This window comes from Gouania willdenowi, chromosome 10 (genome assembly GCF_900634775.1).
Source record: "Gouania willdenowi chromosome 10, fGouWil2.1, whole genome shotgun sequence".
Classification (NCBI taxonomy): Eukaryota; Metazoa; Chordata; class Actinopteri; order Blenniiformes; family Gobiesocidae; genus Gouania; species Gouania willdenowi.
Genome location: NC_041053.1, coordinates 38,434,807 through 38,462,335, shown reverse-complemented (window position 1 = coordinate 38,462,335; position 27,529 = coordinate 38,434,807). Strand labels below are relative to the sequence as shown.

Here is a 27,529-nt window from a genome sequence, read left to right as displayed (position 1 = left end):
CCTCTTGTACTCGTCCAGATGTGGAAAACTCCAGAGGACGTCTATATGGAAATATCAGCAATATTTTAGCGAAGACTTGGGGAATTATCAGATCTTTGCGGTTCTCGCTTTTCTTATTGGGGAAAAGTTTGTTAAAGCTCCTCACAGATGTGACGTAACCATAAATCTTCATTCTTTCGTTACGTTTCCCTGTGGAGGATTTCCCTGCTGCACGCGCTGCAGAAAAGGAAATTCTCTTGAACTCGAGGCGAGGACATTTTCCTCCTCGTGGTGCATCAAAGGAGGGACTCCTGAAGATGATGCTGCATCTCAGAGGAAGGTGAAGCCCCCACCCACCGTTTCCCTGAGAGGCTGAGAAGGCAAGAAATGAAAGGTTTTCTCTCGCTACGTCACTTTCACTTCCTTTTTTCTTTGTCAATAGAAGAAAAGTGGAGAGAGGAAGCGTTTCAAATCACGAGGCTTCCTTCATTTCCATAAATCGCGCTTTAGATCAGTGGTTCTCAACCTTTACAGCCCCCAAAATAAAGGTTCCAGAGACCAGGGACCCCCACTGTACCTGAAGGTGGTTGAACACAGACATGAACATTGAAGAACAGTCATGTGGAGACAGGACCATCTATGAGGGGGAATAAAGGGGAGAGATTTTTGGGGTTCATCCATAAAGTCAGTAAAATGATGGTCCATTATTCTATGAATCTGTGATAACCACATTTATTTATTCATTCATCTGAATAATATCCACTGTTATCCAAGTTTATTATTTGTCCTTGAACATATAGACATCTTAAAGATGTAAATCCTTGTTTTAATCAGAAATAAAATGGGTTAACAGTGACCGAAAATGGTGGAAAAGGTGGTGAAATGGGATTAAAAAAAACAACACAGAAATTGGTTAAAAGTTGCTAATTATAGTGGCCGAAAACAGACAGAAAAAGTGGTAAAAAGGGTTCAAAGTGTCAATATTTCAACAATTATTTTCAACTGGCAAAGAATGGGCAAGATAAATTGTGAAGGTGGTTACATTAGCAAAAAATAAGCATGAAATATGGTGAAAAGAGGTCAAAAGTGACAATAATGGGTCAACATATGTGACAGTGGAATAATTGTGCAGAAAAGTCATTGGAATTTGATGGAGAAGTGTCAGAAATGGGAGTAATGTAGCAAAAAATGAAGTAAAAGGAGCAAAAATATGGCAAGAAAAAGTAATGAAAATAGTTTGGTGTCGCAGAAAAAGAATAAAAATGAGCAAAAATGGGCTCAAATTGTTCAAAAAAATATTCTTACATTTCTTGAAGGCATCTGGTGACTACCTCCCAGTGTCTTGGTGGTCCTGATTCCAAGGTTGGCTGGTTTGGATTACCATTTTAGATATTAGGTGATATTTCAACACAAATGTGCATATTTTTAATGCAATGACAAAACTAATCCTTTCAATTCAATTCTGTTCATATTTGAATTTCAGTTACATTTCAAAGAAAGATTCCAAACTCCCAGCTGTTCCTTCTTCTGTGCTCTAACACTAAAGATGAAAGGGTTTCACTGTGTTTGAAAAAAGTTTTTGCAACGTCGTGGTTAACAGAGCCAAGCAGGTGTAGACACGACAACGCACCACATCACACGGAGCCAAAGTCTGATGCGTCGAGGCCAAAAACAGACGCTGAGGCTGTGTTGGAAATACAAACTCAATGAGCATATACTGTCTACCATAGATATAGTATTATTAGGATGATGAGCATTAACACTGAAGTAAACTTCCAAGTTTCCCAAGATGCATTTGGAACCTACAAGGACAAAAACTCGAAGCACACTGAGGCTAAATATCTCTGTTGATTCTCCATCTTTAAAAAAAAGTTCTGAAAACATTTGAAGTGAGAAAGTGAGGAAGTAGAATATCAACATGTGCTCATTTGATCCATGAAACTCAATGTTAGTCAGGATCACTTTAGTCAACGTGTTTATTAACATGCAGTTTAGATTTGGAGGTAAGGCTCTGTTCTCGGGAAGCTACATGGAAAGGCATAAGCAGAGAGAGCGGTCAGCATGACCCCCTGGAACTAAAGCACAAACGTTAGAAGGCTAACCAATGGGAAGCATGGAACATGATCAGCTGGATGATTAACTGAATTAGGGGATAAATGCTGTCAGTTGTTGACAGCTACTGTCAGCTGATGGGGCTGGGCTAGCTTAACTTCCATGCCTGCCTGAACTAACGCGATGCTCAATTTCATGCTGACATTTCGGAGATTTTCGGAGACCCTCCATTGTGCGACTGACTAAACTTCTGGTTAACTTCAAAACAAGAGCCCTATTTACAATAGCATTAAAACCGAATGGAAGACGAGACTAGATGCTTTTATTTTGAAAAGCGGATGTTGGACTATTAGCTTGAAGCCAGTCCACGGATGATTTTACGTTCCACTCACAATGCATCATGGGACGGTGGAGTATGACTAGTGTGCCCACCGTGCATACTTAGGAAATGCCCCGATATACAGTAGTATACATCCTGGTATTTCTCACATACTCATCTTTTCATACTATCTAATGTGAACACACTACATACTCATTTTGATGTCAGAGCAAAATTTCATGTTGGCTTGTGGATATTAGCCTTAGAAAAGATCTTAGGTACTATAATATAACTGATCTATTACTGTGATGTGCTCAGTAGAACAATGTTCTACTCACATCTTTCAAATAAACCCTAAAAAAAATACAAAAACTGTCTTTTTTTGGGGTAATCTGCTATGGGACGACAATGCTAAACGACTGCACGAAAGAAAAAAAAAAAAAGACATTTCCTTCCATCAGAGGAATTCACATCGTCCTTTTTTTACAAAAACAAAAGCAGACGCCGCCTTTGATGATTTGATCAGACATTTCCGTGTTGTTGTCCATGATGCATCTAAAACTATACCACTACCACAAACATGCCCAGCCTTCAGTGACTCTGCAGAGCTGCGGCTCCACTGATTCAAAGTGAAACTGGGAAGTGCTACCTTCCTGTAGTTTCCTGTCGGCTGCTGTCACACAGCTTCACACACACACACGAGAATGTCTGCGTGACGACACTTTCGCATCACGTACAGCGACGGTAACTGCCAGTGGAAATGGAAATTAGTTACGTAGCAGTTTCTGCAGATTTCCAACTCTGAACTGGCGGTTTTCCTGGCCTGGGAATTACGGCACTATAAAAACAACGGTAAGCAACACCAGCATGAGCATTTTCTACAGATCTGTAGTTCTAAAGCGACCTGCTGCTGTTGCATCAAACCATGAAGCTGCTGGTTGTGTGTCTCCTGGTTGTGGCCCTGACTCTGGTTTCTGCTCAAAGAGGAGGCAGAGAGATGCAGAGGAGGAAACTACAGGAGACGCTGAGAGAGCTGAACCAGGTCCAAAACACCATGAGGGTCAGTTCACCTAGATTTACCTGCTGACTCAGCACTGCCTGCTACTGCAGCCTTTTCGCCAACATCTTCTGTTTTTTGTGTGTTCTTGCAGCAAAAGGAGCAGATGTTGAACACGCCACCAGAGAATGTCGAGGTAAGACAAACAAACACATTTTTTAATCATTTTTACTTCCCTTGATTATTATTTTTGGTCCAAACTTTGTATTTTCACTACAAATATTAAACTTTTACTCCACTAAACTTTTCTCCTCTCACACACACACACCATTGTTTTATTTTATTGTATATGAAATTATATTTGGAAAACATTTTTTTATTAGTCTTTACTTTCTTTGTTTTTTTTTTTGACTATTTATCCCATTTTTTTTTTTTTTGCTGGAATTTTGCACCAACAATTAAAATTTTTTTTTTTAAATTAATATTCTATGGACCTTTTTTAAGCCCCTTTTCCCACATTAAACAGTATTCATTTACAGGTTGATTTAATGTAATATATTGTATTAACTACATGTTTATGTATTTAAAAAGTTAAAAAATTAAGGTAAATTAAATATGAAATATTTAAAAATAATAATTAATGGACGAAGTCCCTTTTTCCACATATAAAAATTGACAAACGAATTAACAGTATTTATTTACAGGTTGATTTAATGCAATTTGTATTAACTACATGTTTATGTATTTAAAAAGTTAAAAAATTAAGTTAAATTAAATATGAAATATTTAAAAATAATAATAATTAATGGACGAAGTCCCTCTTTCCACATAAAAAATTGACACAAAAAAATTAACAGTATTTATTTACAGGTTGATTTAAATCAGCACCACTTGCTTACAGTCAAATTGAACAACTTTCCCAAAAAATATTTCAAAAACCAAAATATAAAAAATGTAATGTAACTACATGTTTATGCATTTAAATTAAATAGTAAAATACTTTAAAAATAATCATAATTAATTGACAAAGCCCTTTTTTCCACTTTAAAAATTGACTATGAACTTAAAAAAACAGTATTTATTTACAGGTTGATTTAAATCAGCACCACATGCATACATGTTGTCAGATTTCTGCATGAGAAAGATACTTTCATGGTGATTTACAGTAACTGCATATCACATATTGAATGTTGCTAAACCATTGGAAATTGATCAGTATATGATGGTAATGTTAAATGTTTTCTAACCTCAGGACTGCTGCTGTGTGTCGGCCCTGACGTGCTTCCGTGCCAACCTCCAGGTTCAGTTCAACCTCACACAGGGATCACCAAGGAAACTCTACCGGAGCCTGAAGCACTCACTCACTGTAAGTTCAGTCAGCACATCATCATCATAGAGGTTAAGGTACTCCATCAGAGAACTACAGCATCTTTACTGTGTGTGTGTGTGCAGGTGAAAGCACTGGATTTCTGTAACACCAGGAGCACAACGGTAAGAACCAACATTCAGAACCTACATTTAACTCCTAATCAAAGGTCACGACACATCATTTATCTTGTTTTTTTTACTTGTTTTGTTTTTAGACCAGCTGCCAAACATGTGATTCTCACCCTAAGGAGGAAGCTGGAGTGTTTTTCAGTAGACTGAAGTCTCTCATTCAGAGGGTGAGACACCCCTTAACCACACAATATTCTTCATTACCTGCTATAACTCTCAGTTTTATGTTTATACATAAAATAAAACATAACTTTTGATAAATAGTTTATTACAATAAAGGTTAGACCAGTGGTCGTGACCATATGTGGGATCACCCGTAATTCAAAAGGGGTCGCCCTGAATGTAGTTGATTAAAAAAAAAAAAAAAGAAAAACACTGATTAAAATTAAGTTTTTCTATGAAATGATTATTTCTCAAATTAAAACAGAATCCACAATCTCTAACAACTGTATTCTATATTTTCACTTCCTCAAATTTAAATATAGTAAAAAATAATAATAAATGCTGAATGAAAATTAAATAAATAGTTAAAATTTAATAGATAATGAAATGATAAAAATTACATTTTTGTAATTTAAGAAAATATTTTTTTTTTCCAAATTAAAACACCATACTATCTAATCTCAAACAACTGAATTCTATATTTTCAGTTCCTCAAATTCAAGTAGAAAAAAAAAGCCGAAAAAAATAAATTAAATTAAATAAATAAAAAAATATTTTTTGTAGTTTAAAAAAAAATCATTTCAAATTAAAACACCATATACTAGCTCAAACAACGGTATTCAAGAGGTAACTTTCAGCTGAAAAAAAAAAAGTTAAAATTAATTAAATAGAAATAAGAAAAAATATGGAAAAAAAAAAATAGAATTTTTCAAATTAAAACACCCATACACTATGCCGCAATATGTAAATATATAAAAAAGAAATGCAGAATAAAAATCAAATAATACAATTAAATTTTTGTAATTAATATATATATTTTTTTTTTTTTTTTTTTTAATTAAAACACCACACAATCTCAAACAACTGTATTCTTTACTTTCACTTCCTTAAATATAAATCTAGTAAAAAAACAAAACACCCAGCATAAATATAATATCTGAGCTGGCGCATCTCGTAACACTAAATCACAAACATGATCAAAACCTAACTAAAAAACTAAAATGATCATGAATTCAAACCGTATAAAATAGAAATACCTTTGGATGCAATGAATGTAAATGTGTTATAATAACGATGGTAATGCTGAAACATTGTTTTGCAGGGCATCACCAAACTAAGCGAGGACTGAGTCGAAGCCATGAAGCATCGACTGCAGAGAAAACACTACACAGAGAAAGCTACACCTTGTTTTATTTAAAATTTATAGATTCTATTTTTTTATATATATATTTATAATAGTGATGAACTAATAACGAAAGCTGTGGAGAGTGTGATCCAAGTGAAGCTGCTCTGCTGCCCCCTCGTGGACTCAAATGTCATTAATGTTATATTATTGTGTTTTTTTTAACTATTTAAACATGTTTTGTTTTTTTTCTTCTATAAAACTAAATAAAACTGAGCTTTTATCATCCTGAAGTTTGGGTTTCTTGGAATTTTTTTTTTTCCTTTTTTTTTTTAAAAGTTTAATAGCAGTAGTAAAGCAGGGGTTTTCAAAGTATGGTGCGCGTCCCCTAGTGGGAACGTGATGTCATGACACTTGAATTTTCTATTTCTTTACAGAAGATTACTGTTTTAAAATATTCGATTGCACATTTTATCTTTTTATTGTGAGTTTTGAAGAAGAATTGTCACAAATTAAAAAAATACATATATTTATCAATAAAGTTTACACTTTTGACCCATTTTGTTTACATTTTGTTGGGATGGTGCGGACTGAAATGTTTTCATCTTTTAAAGTGGGCACAACAGAAAACATTTGAGAACCACTGATGTAAAGTAAAATTATTGTAGAAAGACAAAAATAAATAAATAACTTGCGCATCCATCATATTAATCAAAGTTTGCCTCAATCTTTTCTCAACGTTGCAGTTTTATGCAGATTTGATTCAATTTAGTAATTCAGTTTTTTCCCCAACAATATTCTAAGCATGATTTTTGTGCTTATATTCAAAACAATTTTGTCAGACTTTATTAATCATGTATTTACTGGCAGAGGTGATAAGTAACGAAGTATAAATACTTTGTTACTGTACTTAAGTCGTTTTTTCTGGTATCTGTACTTGACTATTTTTTTTTGCTGAATTTTTACTTTTACTCCTGACTTTTTAAAACAAATATGAGCACTTTCTACTCCTTACATTTTAAAAAGAAAGTGTCTATTAGTACGGTTGCCATAAGGACAACCCCCGGTGCTATTGGTATGGTTACCGAAGTACACGTACGTAGCGTCTTAGGGTTAGGTTATAACCCAATATCACAACAATTTATTGGGTCAGGTTTAGGGTAAGGTTTAGTCTTAGTCACGTGACCTAAACTGTCCAATGAGGGGCGCTGCGTACAGACAGAATTCTGTATATTGATACGGCCACTGTACGAATAGCCACTGCCTTTGAAAAATGAGCTCGTTAATTACATTTTTACGTAAAAAGATGCAAAATGTTGGTAGTTTGAGCTTTTTTCTGTTCGGTAGGTCGCTTAGTTTATTGGTTAACATTGTCAAGTTTTTAAAAAGCTATTCTGCATGGGTTTTTATTGAGCATTTGCAATTTTTCTTTTCTTGACAAATAATCATTTACAAATTGTATTTATTATGAGTGCTAAATGATCCCAGTATTCTACAAGTTCTTAAATAAAATAAAATATATGGAATTTGCTGGTGTAAAAACCCTGTCTTATTATTGAAGGGACATTTGTTTTACTTTTCTTTTTTTTTTTTTTTTAACTTTAGTACATTTAGTAGAATGTACTTTTACTGAAGTAAGGAAGCAACTTCAACAATTTTACTTTTACCAGTCATTTTTTATTCAAGTATCTCCAGTTTTACTCGAGTACTGAAGACGAATACTTTTGCCACCTCTGTTTACTGGTTTTGCTTTGACTGTGTAATTCACACATGGAGCTGAAAGAGTGAAACTTAATGTAACAATACTATATATATATATATATATATATATATATATAGTTTGTTAGTCCTATTTCCCGCCACCTTAGTCTGCACATCATAGGCCTATTTTCATATTATAATGCACATTTTAAACACAAGGGGATGAAATGAGATGAAAACTGCAACTTCATTAATTTTCCACAAAGGCGTCTGTATGAAATAAAATGTTTGTCAAAAAAGTAAAATTATTTTTCAAATAAAATATCACCAAGGAATTCAATTCAAAACAAGACGTGTAGTCACAAAGCAAATACAAATTTGACAAATCTGGATTTGTTGACAAGTTTGTTCTTTTTACCGATTAAATTGAAAGTAATAATGCAGGAAAAACAGAAGACTGACCTTGACCGAAGGTCAATGTCACACATTGAAAGGAAATGTTGTTCAATGGTACCAGACTGAGTACTGCATCTCAATTTGTGGCCAAGTTATTGTGAAAAAAAATATTTTTTGTGACATCATGAACTTTGACCCCTACCGATCTTTTTACTGGTAGATCGTACAACTTTGGTCCAATGAAATAAAATACTTCACTTGAGATGAGCTTTTCATAAATGTAACTTGTAATTGGACTTGTACTACAAATATTTGTAGAGATATGGAAAATTTGTGATTTCACACTTGACGCAACCTTGACCTTAACCTTGACATTTTGGCTCCAAAAAAGGTCGACTGCACATCCTTGACATTGACCCTATGAGATGAATTACAGTACGTGTCATTAGTGCTATATTAATAGCTTAGGAGGAGTTCCACGACAAAGGCTTTGCAGAAGAAAAATATTAATAAAAAGAACTCCTACGAGAACAATTTTCAATTACCAAACAATAAAAACTATTTTCAATTGTTAAATACAAAAAGTTTTCAGGCTCTAAGTATAGATACATTTATGAACTCTAAAACTGAGAAATCAAAACGTTTAATTGATTTTACTGATGATTTTAATTGATTTTACTGATGATTTTAATTGATTTTACTGATGATTTTAAATTGATTTTTACTGATGATTTTAATTGATTTTACTGATGATTTTAATTGATTTTACTGATGATTTTAAATGTTCTTATTGATTTTAAACAATTGAATGTTTTATCATGTAAAGCACATTGAGTTGCCTTGAGTATGAAATGCGCTATACAAATAAATTTGCCTTGCCTATGATGTGATGCATTTGATTGTTGTCTGGTCCTTTCATTTTTTTGTTGTTTCACAATGTCCTTTGATCATTTTAAAACAAAAAAAAAAAAAAAAAAAATACTCAGTAAAGATTGGGTGCAGAAATAGGACAAACTACTTCTTTTAAAAATGTACTTAAGTACAAGTAAAATGACTGATTTATAAAAATACTCTATTAGAGTACCGTGAGTATTTGTAACACATTACTTTGACTTCTGGAAATCTAAGACATCCCATAATGTTAATTTAAAAATGCACTGAATCTTATGCTTTTTTTTTAGTCGACTATATCTGTAACAGATCTTGTTGACTAAAATCTTAATGTAATTTAATCGACTAATATTAGACTAAAACTGAGTGACTACATTTTGATTAAAACCGAGTTGCATTTCAGTCAAAAGACTTTTAAAGTAAAACTAAATCAAAATGTGTTGTTGGGTTTTATTCTGAAAATGTCCTACTTGGGCTTTGACGCTCATCACTTCTGCACCAACATTATTGAGTCATGGCACCTTAAAGAATGGGGGCCACTGAGTGAACACATGGGGGGCTTTAAAACTGGTTATGGAACACCCCAGGGTTGTTCTTAATCATTCCAATGGCTGGATTTAATGTTTTTCATATGTGCTATACACAAACCACAAACATCAACAAACAAAGTCCAAATACCAATCAGCTCTCACAATGAGTGGACGTGTGGTTTACTGAGATTTATTGCAGGTGTCACCTTTAACAATGTAAGTGCAGTGGATTTTCCAGAAACCAAAGGGGGAATTCAAACAAACAACCTCAGGGCTTTGTCACAACATTAGTCAGGTGACTGAACCCCTGAGGGAATAAGTACTTATGGTTCTGGTTTGGTTCTGGGGGGGGTTAGAACTTTTTCCTTCAAAGAAAATAAACTGTTCACATCAGTTTTAGCACACGTTAGCATCCTGTTTTATCTTATTTGACCAGATGTGCCCGATGTGTCAAATTACATTGTTTTGTACGTTTGTATGTGGGAATATTTTGCGGTTCTTAATTATGAGTGCAATGCTACTGGCACAATTGAAGAGCATTGTGCACATTATGTATTTCAAAGGAGGGAAAAATGTACCAGGGGTACTTGGAAACATTTATGAATTTTATATCAAACATTGAATGTGTCCACAGAACAGTTTTGCCACCCATCGACATCAAATGGTTCCAATGGAAAAAATAGTAACAATGCCTTTTTTTCCTACAGAATCCCTCCAAATATGAAGATATGAAGACATAATTTCACTAGGTCAACAAATAATCTCCATCCTAACTTCCACCTTTCTCTATTTTCATTTGGGTTGAGAGATTCTCAATTTTGTAACTTCTTACCAGTGTTCTAGAAGTAAACCTATTAAAGAAACATTTTTTACAGGATTGTAAATTCATGGATTAAATGTATCTGTCACTCCTCTAGCACACTTTCCGACTTTGGATAATCCATGTTTGTTAGTTTGTGTTATTTGTGTTTTTGTTGATCATCCAAATGTTTCTTCTTTCTCTAAATATCAATCAGTCAATCAATGTTTATTTATAAAAAGCCATTTTCATACAAAGAAGTGGAGCTCAAAGTGCTTTTACATAGTTTAAAATACACCCACCCCGTACAAACCTCGCCCACCACACACGTAAAACAAGGTTTACATTGGTTAGTGAGTGTTTACATTGGTTAGTGAATGTTTACATTGGTTAGTAAAGGTTTACGTTGGTTTTGTGGAGGTTTACATTGGTTAGTAAATGTTTACGTTGGTTAGTGAATGTTTACGTTGGTTAGTGAATGTTTACGTTGGTTAGTAAAGGTTTACGTTGGTTAGTAAAGGTTTACGTTGGTTAGTAAAGGTTTACGTTGGTTAGTGGAGGTTTACGTTGGTTAGTAAAGGTTTACGTTGGTTAGTGGAGGTTTACGTTGGTTAGTGGAGGTTTACGTTGGTTAGAGGAGGTTTACGTTGGTTAGAGGAGGTTTACATTGGTTAGTGGAGATTTCCGTTGGTTAGTGGAGGTTTACGTTGGTTAGTGGAGGTTTACGTTGGTTAGTGGAGGTTTACGTTGGTTAGTGGAGGTTTACGTTGGTTAGTGGAGGTTTACATTGGTTAGTAAAGGTTTACGTTGGTTAGTAAAGGTTTACGTTGGTTAGTAAAGGTTTACGTTGGTTAGTAAAGGTTTACGTTGGTTAGTAAAGGTTTACGTTGGTTTTGTGGAGGTTTGCGTTGGTTAGTGGAGGTTTACGTTGGTTAGTGGAGGTTTACGTTGGTTAGTAAAGGTTTACGTTGGTTAGTGGAGGTTTACATTGGTTAGTGGAGGTTTACGTTGGTTAGTGAATGTTTATGTTGGTTAGTGAATGTTTATGTTGGCTAGTGGAGGTTTACATTGGATAGTAAAGGTTTACATTGGATAGTAAAGGTTTACATTGGATAGTAAAGGTTTACACTGGTTTTGTGGAGGTTTAAGTTGGTTAGTGAATGTTTATGTTGGTTATTGAAAGTCAACAAGGCACACGAGGTGCTTTGAGCTTGAAGAAAAGCTGGCACCGCGGTGTGTGTTCACAGCTGTAACCACACATAAGCCCACATCACAACGATAACAATTTCTTCTTAGACAGCATCTCGTGACATGTTTAATCTCTCCTCACATTTCTGAGCAAAGGAAGGAAAACTGTTCGATTGTTTTAAAATGCTTTGAGTGATCTCACTTTATAGAAGCTTATTTTATCTGTGGAAGATTGAAAAACTATATTTAATTAAAATTTTGTAAGATATCCAAAAAAAGAACAGAAGTCATTGTCAATTACATTTCTTATTGAACAGTGTCTTATCCAAACTAACACTTAACTGTTGAATATTTTGCTCATATTACATTTTAATTTGAAAAAGGAAAAAAGGGGAATTGCCCACTTGAAATCAGAGGAGAAATTCTTAAATTAAGGAGTTTAAATACTTTGTGATCTTGTTCACTAAGATTTCTCCATACAGTGTCTACGCTCAGCCTTAGAGATAGAGCGAGGAGCACAGAGTAGAGTCGTTGCTCCACGTTAAGAGAAGACAAGGGAGGAGATGCTGTGTTCCTCCCTCGGGAAATGTGTTAAACATGTCCAGGTGTCACGAGAACCTTAATATGTCTTTGCGTTCCATGCAATACTGGTCGTAAAATAGTTAACTAATGATAATAGGTTGAAAGTATTTTTTGTTCTTCTTACAAAAGAGTGACAGTCCTGCTTTTTTCCCCAATAGTCTCCTTTCTTCTGCACTTGGCAGAGCAGCATGCTGAAATGCTGACAGTGCATGCCTACCTGAAACAAAGGGATGGCGCTCAGAGGGGGAGTCCCCCCAACAACGGAAAGAAAAGACCTAAGCTACTGTTTGCCTCGTGACTGTCAAACTTTCAATTCAGTGAATCCTCACCTCAGAACTCTCTGCACGATTTCAGTCGTGCTGCGTCTTCAGGAGTCGTGAGAACGTAATGAATGTGGAAGGATTTCAAGGTGCTTGTTATGGGTGGGGAAATTCCTATCCAAGTTTGTCCTGTCATTTCAGTCCTTCTGCTACACGTTTTTTTCCAACAGTAAAGTTCATGTTTTGACATTTGACACAGTTGTCATTCAGAAAGTTAACTTTATTTTCCATAGAGGGTTTGGTATTTCGGTGTCAAACATACGACATGCAAAAAAAAAAAAAAAAATTATCATGCATTTTAAAGATTTCTGCAAAAAAAGTAAGCCAAATTTAAAGTCTGATAGTAAAATCCTAATTGAATATATAATATGCAGTCAGCTTTAGGCTAGATACAGGGAAGAGGATGCCCTCTGTCTTCCTGTGGGCTTCTCATTAATGGGCATTAGACTGGTGTGCACCTAAGGCTGGGGAACAATGGCAACACTTAAGGGGCTGAGAATCCACCAAGGAAAGAGAGGATGTTTGAGAGAGCAGAGGCAAGGGAATCACATTGACCAGTACTTCTTAAGAAGTAACCACAACAACGGGAACAAAACCACAGTTTGCAGAGCATCAGCACCTGTGTCACTTAAGGGGTTGGTACAACCACAGAAATGCCAGTGGCGGACTTTCCTAGCCACATAGAACAACAAAGAGATCAAAGAGAAGACACTTCCTAGAAAGAAAAAGATCAAAGGGCGCAGACCGAGTGTGCCCCAAGCTGCAGATAGGAGAGAGTGGGAAACAGTTATGAGATGCAAGCTCAGGCTTGATCACCCTGTAGCTGGTCACCTTTGATGAGAGTGTGTAGCAGGGATTGGGCAACGGTTAGGGGGCCGTGGTGGTTAAAGACAGCGGGCTTGTAATCGAAGGGTCACCGGTTCGAATCTCACCCGGGCCATCACTGTGGGATGTTGAGCAAGTCCCCCAAATTCTCCCCAAGGGATCAGGGTCAAAGGCAGAGAAAAAAATTTGTTTCTGTGAGTGAGCGGAGGATGAAACCACGATAAAAAGCACATTTAGCAGCGCCAGTCAGTAGCACACAGAGGCTTTCACTATTTGTAACTCACTTTGTTCTTTAGTAGAACTTCCATGGCTTCCACACACGAATGTTGTCTGACTATACTGCTGATACGTGTAGATGTGACGGTTTGTGCCGTTTCTATAGAATAGTAAAGGTTGTAAATAAACAAGTGTGCTAGCGCCCCCTCGGTTTGAGGTCAGAAGCTGAATTAAGTTTCATTTTTGGTATCTGTGACTGTGCCGTTCTCATTCATTTATGAAGTCTTGTGGGCCACAAAATGTCTTCGCGATTGATGCGTTGGGCACCACGGTTCTGGAAGATATGAAGATTGCACTACATATAGTGTTAACCAGTGTCAGCATCATGGGGTGGCACTGACAGCAGATGGAAGTGTGTTGCATAGATATAATATACTGTGGTGTAATTGTTCAACATTTGTGATACTGAAAATACCCTAGAGCTGTTGTTAGGATCAGCCAATAGAATGTGTATATGTCTATGGCCTGCTCTGTTGATTCACGTGATGTCACAACAAAGCGAGAGCGCAAAACTCAGATGGAGAGCAGGAAGTGAAGCTTGAGAATCTGCCATCTGAAATAATCAAAAAGTCCATGTTTTGTGGAGTTTACGGCTGCTCCAATCCTTCTAACCGAGAAAAGGAAAAGCCATTTTAAAGAGTACCGAAGACTGTCGTTCACAAAGCTGAGAAATGTAAAAAGCTCGCAGAACGCCGTAAAAAGTGAATTTTAACTATGTCTGTGGTAGGGAGGAGCAGAGTCTGCTGATGATCGTGTCTGTCGCGACCACTTTGTCAGAGGTATGTTAGCGAGCTAACGTTGTTTTTGTGGCTGTGTTTACATAGCATTAGGTTGTCGTTAAATGCTCATTTACTCATATTTACCTTCTTTCTTTCACCCCTGCTGCACACTGTGCACATAAAGCTGAACACACTAATGCTATTTCACTACATGTCATAAAGTACTATTCAGTAGTAGTATATATGTATGTATGTATGTGACAAACAAACTTCATGTATCCTTGACTGTCAGTTACTGCTGAGGAGATTGTGGACCCACCCGCTCACAAAAAACTTATATGTCACCATACTATATGCTGTTTGGTGTAGTAGAATCATGTTTAAATGTTGAATGGTGTTTTATTTATGTTTTAAATGTTGGTGCACAGATTGGTTTTTTTTGGGGGGGGGGTGTTGTGCCCCCCATTTAATACCACCTGGCGCCGACTCTGGAATTAACCTTTGACGACATGCAGACATTGGGGGCGTGTCAAATCACACACTGTACGCGGTTGCAGCAGTGCGACTGAGAACGAGCCTAAAAACATTTGTCTCACACTTTAAAGAAAGACTAAAGGTTTTCGATCCATTTTAAGAATAAGTTGCACTCACAAATGTCCACGTTTATTGTGGAGGAATGCTCAAAACAATACAGCAATAAAACATCTAAAACATGCAGAACTGCCACCCTCAAGGACTCGATTAGTTCATGTTTGCCATTAAATTTGGGCTTTCTTGTTCACTCTTTCCTTATTATATCCTTGACATGGCTCTAATGCACGTTTAGAGTGAAGTCATTTCTTTAATGATGCAGATCTTTGATTTCTACTAATTCCAACCAAATTTATTTATTAAGACATTAAAATATCTTAGTATTGAGCACACTGTGGTGGGAATTATAGATATAAAACTACATAATGACCTTTATTTATCCCATTACATTGTTCCTCTTCAAAATAGCATTACATATAGAAAAATAATGTGTTTTATTTTTAAATAAATAAATAAACACTGATTTGGCACCTGATAGTAGACGGTAGGAAAACAATCTTTAAAGTCAAAGTGATTAAATGGAAAATGTGATTTCTGTCTGATAGACTTGGGGGCGTCTGTCTTTCTGAGAAGTTTGCAGCAAACAAGAGGTTGTACCCCGTGCTGATTCATTATGAGAAACAAACTGAATTTGTTGAATATTTCCCAAACTCTCAAAATAATTTAGATTCAGATTACTTTATTTATCCCCGAGGGGCAATTCAGTTTCAGTTACATCCCGTCCAAGAAACATGAAAAGACAATTACATACAGTATAACATGGGAGTACATGAGCGGGAGAACTGTGGGCAGCACCCCATATCTTAGATGAGAAGTGGAAAACATGAGGAAGGAAGAGGGGAAAAAGGCAGGATCCAAACTGTGCTCTTTTAGGGACACATAGTGGGACACACAGAAGCGCCAAAACACACAATTACAACAGAATTCGAGGATATGGCACATATGATCCGGGGAAGGGAAGATTGCAGCCAGCCGCTGGTGAGGGCGAGCGTGCAGCCTTACAAAATTGAAGCAAGTTTTGCATCAAAAATCACGATTGTTGGAAAAACTTGCTGCATGTCTGACTGCATCATTATGTCAGAAGCTGAGTCAGTCGAAGACTTTAAACCAATGACAGTGTCTCATCTTTTTGAGTGAAAAGAAAATCCAACCGTGGGTTTTGGTGACCATGGTGATGTCAGAGGAGCGTGTGTAAACTTTTGGCCACCGCAGCAGCAGCACGCAGTGGCTTTGTGTTCTACATTTGAGTCAGGTGAGAAAAATACAAGCTGTCCATTTCTTTTAACTTTCATTACCTCGAACCCACATGTGCATGTCATTCACGAATAAACTTTAATAGTCTGAGTCATGTTTTTTTTTTGCCATTACCATTCTGTTGCTGCATAATCTTCATGATTATAATCTGTACTAATGATCCCAAATTATTAAGAGTAAGAAAAATGATAATATTATAGATTAGATTGATTAGAACATGGACTGAAAACACAAAGGTCATTCTTGGTCCCACATGAGACAGGAGATGACTGGAACTGATAAAAACTATGGAAATAAATCTATTCAGGAGGAAATACTGTTTCATTTTACTTGTTTACAAAGTGAGATTCTTTAAAATGTGTGTTATCATCACTCATTTATCTAAGAAAAAAAGGGGGTACTTGGATTTATAAATAGGAGAACCACTGTTCAAAAGGACACACTGGTCCTCAGTGATCTTTACGTTGGGTTTTTACCAGTCGATGGGGAAAGTGCAACATGAATAATAGGAAAAAGTAAGATGTTCCTATACCAGAACCAAACTTTACCCGCCCACTTCTTTCATGACTTATAAATCCCCAAACTGTGAGAGTGCAGCACATCTGTGTGATCAGCATCACCTCTGGACATCATCTCCTGACAACCAAGCTTCACACTTCCCTCACTATGGACGCATGTCTAAGGTTTGTCCTCTGGACAGTTCTTCTCCTCGGGTGTCTTCAAGCCGTGCCTGTACGAGACGCGGCCTTCAGGCTTCTGATCAGAGACGTGACGTGTGTAAGTATTGCATTTTAAAAAGGATCCAGCAAAGAACAATAAAATCTTTATATATATATATATAATATGTTTTTGTTATTTCACACAGAATTCCAAGATTAATTTCACATCGCCAACAGAGGTGAAGGTAAGCAAGGCTTGAAAAGTAACATTTATCAGAGATCCTAAATCACTTATTTTAGTTCAGGGGTCAAATACAGACTAGTTTGATCTCAAGTGGGCCACAGATTTTATGTGGGGGGGGGGAGAACATTTTAACATCATTGTGCACTAGTTTTCAATATCAGTTCAAATCACTTAAATGTTGATTTTGCTACACAATTTGTGTGAAATTTAGAGGAATTTTGTACATTTGCAAAATTTGTGAAAAACTTGATAGTTCCTTCCACAATTTGCACTTAAAAATGACTTCATTCATGTGATATAAACAAAGAAAAAATTCAAGCTGCTTAAAATACGGTAGAATTTAATTAAATTGAGATAACAACTGGATTATTTGATAATTTACACAATATTTCATGTTGTATTGTGGTGGTCAAATTGAATTCCCTAAATGGCCGGATATGTGGGGGGATATGGCCCCCAGGCCTTGAGTTTTACACGTATCAGACTCCTAGAATGATCAATTTTAGTTGCAAGATCCTTTTTTTTTTTTTTTAAATCACCTTTTTGACATGACATGTGTAACTTTATTATTAATGCACACAGAAATTGCATTACAGATACACCAGTTCTCCTTTATCTGTCCACCGGATGTCGCTCTAATGCTAACGTTACGGCATCTGATGTGGGAGCAAGTGTGTTGCGTCATTGGTAGACGCTACAACAAGAGAGGAAGGAGAAAAATTATATCCTGTAGCCAAGGGAACCATAGTGACATCTAATCATCTTAAACAATGTTTTATAAACACCTAAAAATAAAAAACAAACCTCGGAAAATATAAAGCTAAATTCTACTCATTTGGACATGTTAAATGTGTATGTTATCAAATAAGATTAAGTGTTACAAATATTACCAACACCTTTTGGGGTATGATTATGAACCAAGGTTCATAATCATACTAAATTAAAAATACTAGAATATTCAGTTCTGTTTGCCTGCGACCACATGTTTTTGTTCCTGCAGAATGTGATGTAAATATTTGAAGTAAATATTGAAGCCATTGTGAGATCTAAAAATTACAGTTTAATTTACAAAAAAAAAAAAAAAAAAATATTTCAGGTCAGACATTGTGATTTACAAAAAGTTAAAAATGATAAAAAGCTTTGGAGACTAATGCACACAGAAGTAATTTAATAGAATGATTGAAAAGTTGATAAAATAAGAAAGAGTCTGAGATGAAAAACAAAGCAGAGAACGGAACTTTTTTTAAAATATAAAACATGAAAAATTAAGAATTATAAAAATTATTTAAAAAAATATAAAGCACTACATGAATTCTGAACTGAATAAATAGGTTTTTAGATTGCATTTAAAATGTCAGTGGCTATCGGTACGGTTGCCGTATCAAACATACGCAGCGCCCCTATTTGGCCAGTTTAGGTCATGTGACGAAGACTAAACCTTACCGTAAACCTAACCCTAAAAATTGTTGCGATATTGGGTTATAAACTAACTCTAACCCTAAGACGCTACGTACTTGTACTTTGGTAACCGTACCAATAGCACCAGGGGTTGTACGTATGGCAACCGTACGAATAGACACTTTAATAAAAATCTTGGCCTTGGATGTAGTTTTCAAGAGGTGAGATATCTTCAGAAAAGCTCCCAGTCTAAGACCAGTTTCCCAGCCTGGGGTCAACTGGCTGTAACTGGTCACTGAACTAAAACTCTCGATAGGTCCTTGTGGTATATTCAGCATTGTTTTGTGTCTCTTCTTTACCTCACTACATCTCTTATGTCATCAGGATCACTGTCTCGGCGCAGCTCTGAACATCATCCAGGTCGGGTTAAAGCACAGCAACAAAACGTGTCAAGGCAAATTAATCCGGATCGACCAAGCACTGAAAGCACTGAAAGCGCTGCCACAGATTCCAGAGTCTCCATCTGTAAGGCCGACTTTAAGAAGTGGTTTCAAAGATCTGATCTGAAGCTAAAGCTAATCCAACTCTCTCTCTCGTCTTTCCCAGACAAACTCAACCGACTGCACGTGGGAGGACGAAGGATCACAAAAGCCATTCCAGAACTTTGTGGAAGACATCAAGGTTTTAGTACAACAGCTCAACAGCCAGTCTGCCAACAGGAGCCCCGCACACTGAACCTCTCAGCTTATTTATTTCCCAACATGCACTGCTCTGAAACGGTTTTCTAACACTGAGACAAGATCACAACATATTTATTATATTTATTATTTATGTATTTATTATCAACTGATGAGTCACTTGTGCAAGAGGAGTGAATACTGTCTAATAAAGATATTTTAATTTACAACGCTTCCTCAGTATCTGACTTATTCTTCATTATGGGCATAAGCAGAGTTCGACATTCTTGCCAAAAGGGGGCAAAAGAAAAAATAGATTTGCACCAACCACAATGTGTTTAACATACAATAATGCAAAAATTTAATAGTAACATAAATGATAATGTTGACTACAAAAATGTGCATCGACGCGTCGTATAATGTTGTAACTCCATGATGAAATCAGCTTTCTACTTCATTTTTGCTGCAGCACCATACATGAACTGCTGGGCACAGCGTCGCTTTACCATTTACATTGTGAAGAATTAAACAGAAGAATTAAACTAAAGTCTTGAAGCTTGGGACCATTTCACAGAAAACTAGCATTTTTGACAGAACGACAAATGTATACATATTTTGTACAGTCACTGTGTTTTATGGCACTTAAAATATTCGTATATTATGTACCTTATATGGAGAATTGTATTTTTTCAAATTAATTTGGGAAAACTGTAATGAAAACCTTTCACCACTAGGGGTGGGGCAAACTCCACATATGATTTAGAGTGCACTATACATTTTGTAGGTTTTTAAAGCTGCTTTGATAGTGTATTCTTGTGGGATTTATGATGTTCATTGAGGAATTCTGTTTGAAAGTCCTTTTGTGTTAGCTAATATTTTTGTATTATTGTAATGTGGTTCCTGTTAGGATTTGATGATTTGACATAAACAAAAGATAATGAGAATGATAAAACATTTGTTTGGTTACACTTTGATTAATGGATACCGACACATTTACCATGTTTAAAAGTAGGAAGTAGCCATAAAGTGAGGAAAAAAGATCAAGTTATCTGAAGTTAGTGAGTAAATCCAAGACTATTAAAGACAAACCCTGAGGATAGAAGTCATTCAATAGTCCGTGATTATCTCCAACTTCAGCCACCAGAGCGTCATTGCTTAAGGAAGAGTAAAGGTCCCTTCGGAGAGCTTTTCTTCTCTGCTTCATTGTCTACTACCAAACCACAGAGTTGGAACTGTCGCCACCTGCGGTCATAGATTATTTTTCAGATCTCAACTGTTTTCATCCTCTTTCTGAAAAGAAAAGAGGGATACATTGACATCTTTAACTTTTCCTGATTATTTAGTGCAGGCAAAAGCAGCACAAATTGTCATTTTGACTGAAAAAGCTGCTAAATGATCCAAAACGGAGGCTGAATGTTTCACTCCAAAAGAAAACAATGACATTTCTACAGCAAAGAGGGCTATGTGACATCTTTAATCACGTGATTTCAAGATGGCGGAACACAGGCTCTAAAATGGTAAAATAGTCCCATTTTTTTAAAAGTTAATAAAACAAATATGGTGCATAATGTGTTTTGTTAGGCATAGATCCACTAATAAGGACATTTCAAAAGTTTTAGGCCACATTTGTAAAAACAGTGGATGATTCCTTTAATGTAATAATTAGTGTTGTGGTGGTCAAGACCGGTCTTGGTCTCGAGACCAAATTTTAAAGGTCTTGGTCTTGTCTCGGACTCTGAAGCATTTTGACTCGGTCTTGTCTTGGACTCGGGCTGCCCGGACTCGGGATTTTCCGTCAAGACCGTTCGAGACCAGCACTAATTCCTGCTATTTTTAAACATTTTTATAATGTGATAATAACACGGAGAAGAACGGGATAAAACAATCCTTTATTCATTAATTAATCCACCCCGTATAATGACCGCAACCTTCCTTAATGTGACTGAGTGACGTGTGTGACACATTCATACTGTGTGGCTCCGGTGTCAGTTTGGACCGCGGAGCGCAAGGGAGATATGAACTAATCACCGGTAAAAATCTCAGTAAAACTCCTGAAAACAATCACCAGTAATAAATATTATCTCCCTGGTAAAGACAGTAGCTCTAATAACTGGTAAAATGATAAACTGATGATATTACAGCCTGTGAATGCTGGATAGGGGACGCACTTACTCTGCCTCTGGGTCCTAGTGCCAGCCGAGCGGTGAAGCCTGTTCCGTTTACCGTGTTTACTGAGGTCCGTGTGTGTTTAATAAGTCCGTGTGTGTTTAATAAGTTTGTGTGTGTTTAATAAGTCCGTGTGTGTCCGTGTGAAAGTCTGCATGTTTATGCATCTGTCCATCCACTCTTTTCATTATATCCATGTCTTTTAAGGCTTTATTACATAATGTCGGCTGTAGTCCGGGCCGCCGCCATCTTGGTTTATGTCGTCACCAGCGCGTCATCGCCGCAGAGTTGCACTCAAATAATATTAAATATTTTTAAAGTGGTGGTTTTTTTGTGACTTTAGACTCCAATTACATGTATGTATATAATATGTTCCCCACAATATAAATAATAACTATTGATTAATTTGTTACATGACTGTTCCAGGGGTTGAGTTTGTTTTATTTAGTTTCACATCTACCTGTAGCTCTATGTTTTTTACACTGCTGACAACTTGTTTTTAGTTTTATTTCAGAAAGTTTCACTTTTACAGTTACAGTTGGAAATCTTTGTGAATTGAATATCCAGTTATATTACAGCAACCAAATTAAACTATATCAACTAAGTGAATTAATAAAAATAACCTGTGTAAAGGCTTTTTCAAACTAAAATCTTATCTTGTGAAATCTGTGACCTGTTAAACCTGAACAACTGAAAGAATCAGAATAAAGAATCATTATTTCTTGGCAGAAATGCTTTTAAACACTTGCTGTACATTCAGCTGACATAAAAATCTTGTTTTCAAATATGTAGAATAATTGTGAATGTATCAGTAGCAGTAGTAGTTTTAATATTTTAGTTAATTTTTTGCAGGCACCTTTTTTTTGTCCGTCAAATGTATTTAAAATAAACTAAAATTAAAGAGAGATGTTATTTAACTGTTGAACCTTGCCATAATTTTATTTATTTATTTATTTTTTTAAATTGAAAAAAAAAATGTTTATGGTCTTGGTCTTGGTCTCGGTTTGTCTCGGTCTTGGTCTTGACTCGGTCTCGGCTCCCGAAAGTCTTGGTCTTGTCTTGGTCTCGGTGCATGCTGGTCTCGGGCAAGTCTTGGTCTCGGATAGTGCGGTCTTGAACACAACACTAGTAATAATAAAGGTGGGACAAGATATCATGATATTAAAACTAGTGTTGTCAAGAGATTAAAATTGTGTGATTAATTAATCATGCTCTGTAATAATTAATCTATTTTAATCGCACCTAAAAATTGCAGAAAAACGCCCTCAACTTGAGGTATTTTCATTTAAATTACATTATTAAGGCAGATCAAAACATTGATTTAAAACAAAGTGATTTATCAAGTCATTTATTGTTTGTTTTTAACAGACTTGAACAGATGCAGGCGTAGACATTTACATTCCGCTGTGTTTGAAACTAGTCCCAAGGGCTACCTGTCTTACTGATGTGTACTTTTGTCAATCTCCAAATAATAGAAAATACAAATGAAATAAAATAAGTTAGCACATCATAAAGACTCTTTCTTGCACAAAACTAGGCTTTAGTTTTCTATCCGGTGATTTTAAAGGCTACAATTAACGCAAACGAAGCTAAGCAGCTCGGCAGTCTCCCGTCTTGTACTGTAGTCTGTGCATCAGTATTACACTATTTGGAGTGCTTAAAAAAAAAAGAAGCAATTAACGCCGTTATTTTTTATTAATCGCAATTAACGTGTTAAAGTGACAGCCCTAATTAAAACGTCAAAAGATGCATTGTTGAGTGTATGAGTGGCATCGTAGTTGAAAAGGTCATACCAGAGTAAGTATGCACGTATGTCCAGAGTTTAAGTCAACATGAAAACAGGATATCACTTTGTTATTGTGAGACCATATTTGTCCATCATAGCAATTGGAACCTTTGAGGCCAGATTTGTGTAACTGAGACCTGCTGAGACCTCTGTGCACCAGACTTGGGTAAGCTGACCAACTTTCAAACAGGTCTTGAACAGTTTACTACCACAGGGGTTTCACCTCGCTGCAATAGGATGGGTTTAAAAACAAAAAAAAATCCCTCCAGTTATGTAAAGGAAAAATAACTCTCACATTCAGTGTCATGAAACTAGTTCAGCCCACCTTTTCCACCCCAAGGCTATATAATGCATTGACAACACACCGACCGCGCTAAAGAAAGCAACACGTTCAAAGAACCCACATGCATCGACAAGACAGCAAGGCAACATGAAGGCCTATATTTATATTATTCGGACCTTGATTTGGACCGTGGCCATGAGTGGTTTTCTTCAAGTAAACTCTGTTTACGCCACAGCCTTGAACACAATCAACCTAATGCAGAAAGATATCAAATGTGTAAGTCATCTTTAAACATTGATTCATTTCTTAAGTGACCTTTTATTAATAAGCTTTTTTCTTTTGTTTTCTATCGACAAAGCCTTCAGATTCAATCTTCTACACGCCAGTCGATGTGACGGTAAGGATAAAAAAGATTCTTGGGTTTAATCGTTGACACTATGGTGTATTTGTGACTTGGTTCAAACTCTTCACTTGTGTTTAACCACAAGTAAAAGTTCTCTAGTACAGGAAACACGTTGACGAATGACATTTTGTTCTACTTGTAGCCACAACAATGTTTGCCTCTGTCACGCAGGAGCAATGCATCGCCACCGCACTGCGCTGTGTCGAGGTGGAGCTTCAACACACCGTCAAAGGAGAATGTAATTACCCAATAAAACGCATTGACCAGGGACTCAAAGTCTTGCGAAAAACAATGGAAAAATGGAAGGTTTACAGCAAACATGTGAGTACTTCATTTCGTCTTGTTTGCCGCAAAGAAAACGTTCTACTTCTGAAGCTTTTGTCTCGTCTCCAGAATCAGAGGAAGGTCTGCCATAGCGTCTGTGAGGAATGGCCCGAGAGGTCCTTCAGGGTATTTCTGAATAAAACCAAAGATTTGGTTCAGCTGGTGTATGACCTGAGTAAGAGCGTGACGTGAGAGGACCGTGTGTCACTTTCTACTGACTATACAAAGAAACACTAGAAGAAAATCAACTTGAGGGACTAAAGGACTAAGTCGTCTGACCATGGACCACATCTGACCAGCGTCTGAGAAGATGGGATCCATGTTTTGGAGTAAAGACACATTTTAAATATGTCTTGGATGTACAGTCATTAAAAAAACAACAAATATTTATATTTTAAAGGGTGACCATAAGTCCGGTTTAACCCAGACATGTTCTCTTTTCACGTCTTGTGCAGGGAAATGTTTGAAATTGTCCGGGTTTCCCAGGGACCTTGAACGCATCTCAGGGAACATATTAATATAAGAGACTGTAACTCTGTTAATATTTGCTCTGAGAAATTCCACTAGTTTCTGTCATTATGATAATTTTACTCACACGTGAAAATTAAAGATGCCACTTTGTTTTGACAAAATTGTCACACGCGAGAAAAAAAAAAGAGATTAAAAGTGACTAAATAACGGTGGATTTAATTGAAAAGGTTATTTATTGAAGTGTATATTTATTGTTCAGTAAACCTTGAGCTTTTTGTTATAGTTTTAATTTTTAGGTGGCAATGTTTTCCATTGTTTTAATAATTGCCAAATTTTAAGAAGGTTCATATGAGATTTTTCAAAGACAGATTATTGAAGTGCATAATAAAGGTGACTGATTGCAGATCTTTTTTTAATTCTTTGTTACAAAGAGAAATGCATTTTTAAACTGTGACAATAACTTATTTATTATATTGTATTTTGCCGTTACTAGGAATATTCAGGAAAACGTTGAGTATGCCGAGGTCGGCCCAAGTGTCCTCTTTTTTGGAAATCAAAATATGGTCATCCTGTATTTTTCTAGAAATGTATTCATGTTGTGACCTTAACTGTCTCTCTACCAGCTTTGGTTTTAATTTTTCCACACTGAGTCATTATCAAACGAGCTGAGGGGAAACACTGAAGGACTTCCTGAATAACAACCACATTTAAAGGTGATATTGGTGCCAAAAAAACATGATCGATCACGGTGCCAAACTATTAAAAGATGTATTTTTTTTTAGAAATGGAGGTTTTCCCAAATCAAATTAATAAGATTAGTCAGATTCAGTTAGTTCTGCTTTACATTCAAGTTTTCTGCATTAAATGTGACCTGAGTGGGAGGCGTGATTTTTTCCGAGTGGAGTCGTCCATGTGAAATTTGACAGTTGAACTGTGTTACGCTCTCAGCACTTTGCCATCTGACTACTAACCTTTACATTGAATCTATTAATACATCTAGGGTTCTAAACTGACTTCCTGCAAAACCAAACTAAATCTTTAACTCTCATTTCTGCCAAAAATCGAAGACATGCTAGCAGACATAGGCCACTGACAGCCCGGCGGCCACATGCTGCCCTCGGTCTAAACTTGTACAGCCCCCAAAACGAAATTGTAATTCATGAAGTTGGAAGTGATATGAAGCCTAATGTAGCATACAAAATTCCAGAAACACAAAAAATCACAGCAAAATGCACAAAATATCAACAAAAACACAAAGATTTTGAAAAAACTTAACAAATTATCAATAAAACACACAAAATCACAAAACATACTAAACAAGCACTTAAACACACAAAAACCATAACATATACAAAAAGACTTCAAAGACCCACAATGCAATTGCACAAAATGACAAGAAAAATATAAGGAAAACACACATGACTCGAAAATCACACATACAAAAAAAAATATTTGCCAAATGAATTAAAAAAACATAAAATGTCTAAAAACTAAAAAATCACCAAGGAAATCCTGTGTTAATGCTCAGATTGGTCACTATTAAAAATGCTGATATGAATGTTGATCATGTGACCCTTGGATCAGACAATCACATTTTTGTGGCCCCCGCTGTGATAGAACTTGCTCATCTGCATGTTAATATTGTTGAAAAAAACCAAAACAAAGTTAATCTGTTAAATCTGGGCTCTTTAAACGGCTCTAGTTTTAGGTTTTAAAAATCTTGTCATGCAAAGTTCGTGCACAGAGAGGAATTTAGTTTGAAGAATTTCATGATGACATGATTTGGTTTCAATGGCAATATTGTCGGTCTTTGCGTTTTATTTGCAGAGAGTATTGTATATTCAGAACTGTGAATAAAAGAGAAATCTCACAAACTTGAATCAAACGTAATGTTAAGAACATTATTTTTGTCAAAGACTTGAACCTAAATGAGATGTTAACTCAGCAGTTACAGAACTGCTGCATCACAGCAGGAATGAGGAATCTACAGGATGGCAGAGTAATATCTAATGCAGGGTTTTCCAACTTTGGGGTCGTGACCCCATGCAGGTTCGCCTGGAATTAAAATGCGGTCACTTAAAATGTTAAGTAATTGGTAAAAAAAAAAAAAAAAAAAAAGATTGAAATTGTTTTTTTTTTTTACTTTTAAAAAAATATATATTGTTATTCAAATGAGCACATCACACACACAATATCTAATAACTTAAAATGCAGTCTAAAAATATCTGTGGTGGCACATCTTTTTTGTTTTGCAGTTGATAGAAATTACAAAATATCTGTGAAGAGGAACTTTTCCACACAAAAACTCTTCAAAATTAGTACCAAAGCTAATTAAGAGTTTAGGTCTCTGATGTGAACCCACATCAACAGAGGTACATATGAGTGAAACTAAACTGCACTCAAACCTCATCCCTGTGGATTTCCTCACGTAAAGCAGGTCAGACCAAACTATTCAGGTTATCAGAGTGACAAAACACCAAATGTGAACTAAACCAAAAAAGCCTTCCTTTGCACAAAACAACGCAGTCACAGCAACAACAATACGCCGAAAAGTGGCAGAAAAGTATAAAACCTTGTGCTGTACGTCCATCTGAAAGCAACGATCCATGGAGATCCAGTAAGTGTTCGACCACCACTTGTCACTGTGCTAATGTTTAATGTGTGTGTGTGTGTGTGTGTGTAAACACTCTGCAGCAACACAGGAAACCAAACACTTCCTGCACAAGTCAGGTAAAGAACATATGCATGTCACCATTGGAGGAGGGGGGAAGGGGGGTCAACACTGTGGTCATGAGCAGCCAGCAGACATTCGTGTCGGAAAACCAAAACATTGGCTAAGTTAACACGAGAGCTTTAAAAAGATTAAAAATCACCTTGTAAACACCTAATTTCAGATGAGAATGGCCATTCGGAATTA

The 27,529-nt window shown here is 36.2% G+C and overlaps 1 protein-coding gene across 1 annotated transcript; it reads left to right on the top strand.

Annotated features, from left to right (window-relative positions):
* Positions 1–3,061: 3,061 nt before the first annotated feature.
* On the top strand, positions 3,062–6,188 carry il21 (interleukin 21). Its single transcript, XM_028459300.1, has 7 exons — positions 3,062–3,202; positions 3,335–3,410; positions 3,502–3,543; positions 4,600–4,713; positions 4,800–4,838; positions 4,931–5,011; positions 6,109–6,188. Exons 2-7 carry the CDS (start codon positions 3,348–3,350, stop codon positions 6,133–6,135), a joined length of 366 nt encoding a protein of 121 aa, XP_028315101.1. The 5' UTR covers positions 3,062–3,202; positions 3,335–3,347; the 3' UTR covers positions 6,136–6,188.
* Positions 6,189–27,529: the final 21,341 nt, after the last annotated feature.

Bases quoted from the DNA above. Each gene is read 5' to 3' on its own strand.
- il21 (XM_028459300.1), top strand. From the start codon at position 3,348: ATGCAGAGGAGGAAACTACAGGAGACGCTGAGAGAGCTGAACCAGGTC. The intron at 3,411-3,501 runs GTCAGTTCACCT...GTGTTCTTGCAG, and splicing joins AGGTCCAAAACACCATGAGG to CAAAAGGAGCAGATGTTGAA. The intron at 4,714-4,799 runs GTAAGTTCAGTC...GTGTGTGTGCAG, and splicing joins GCCTGAAGCACTCACTCACT to GTGAAAGCACTGGATTTCTG.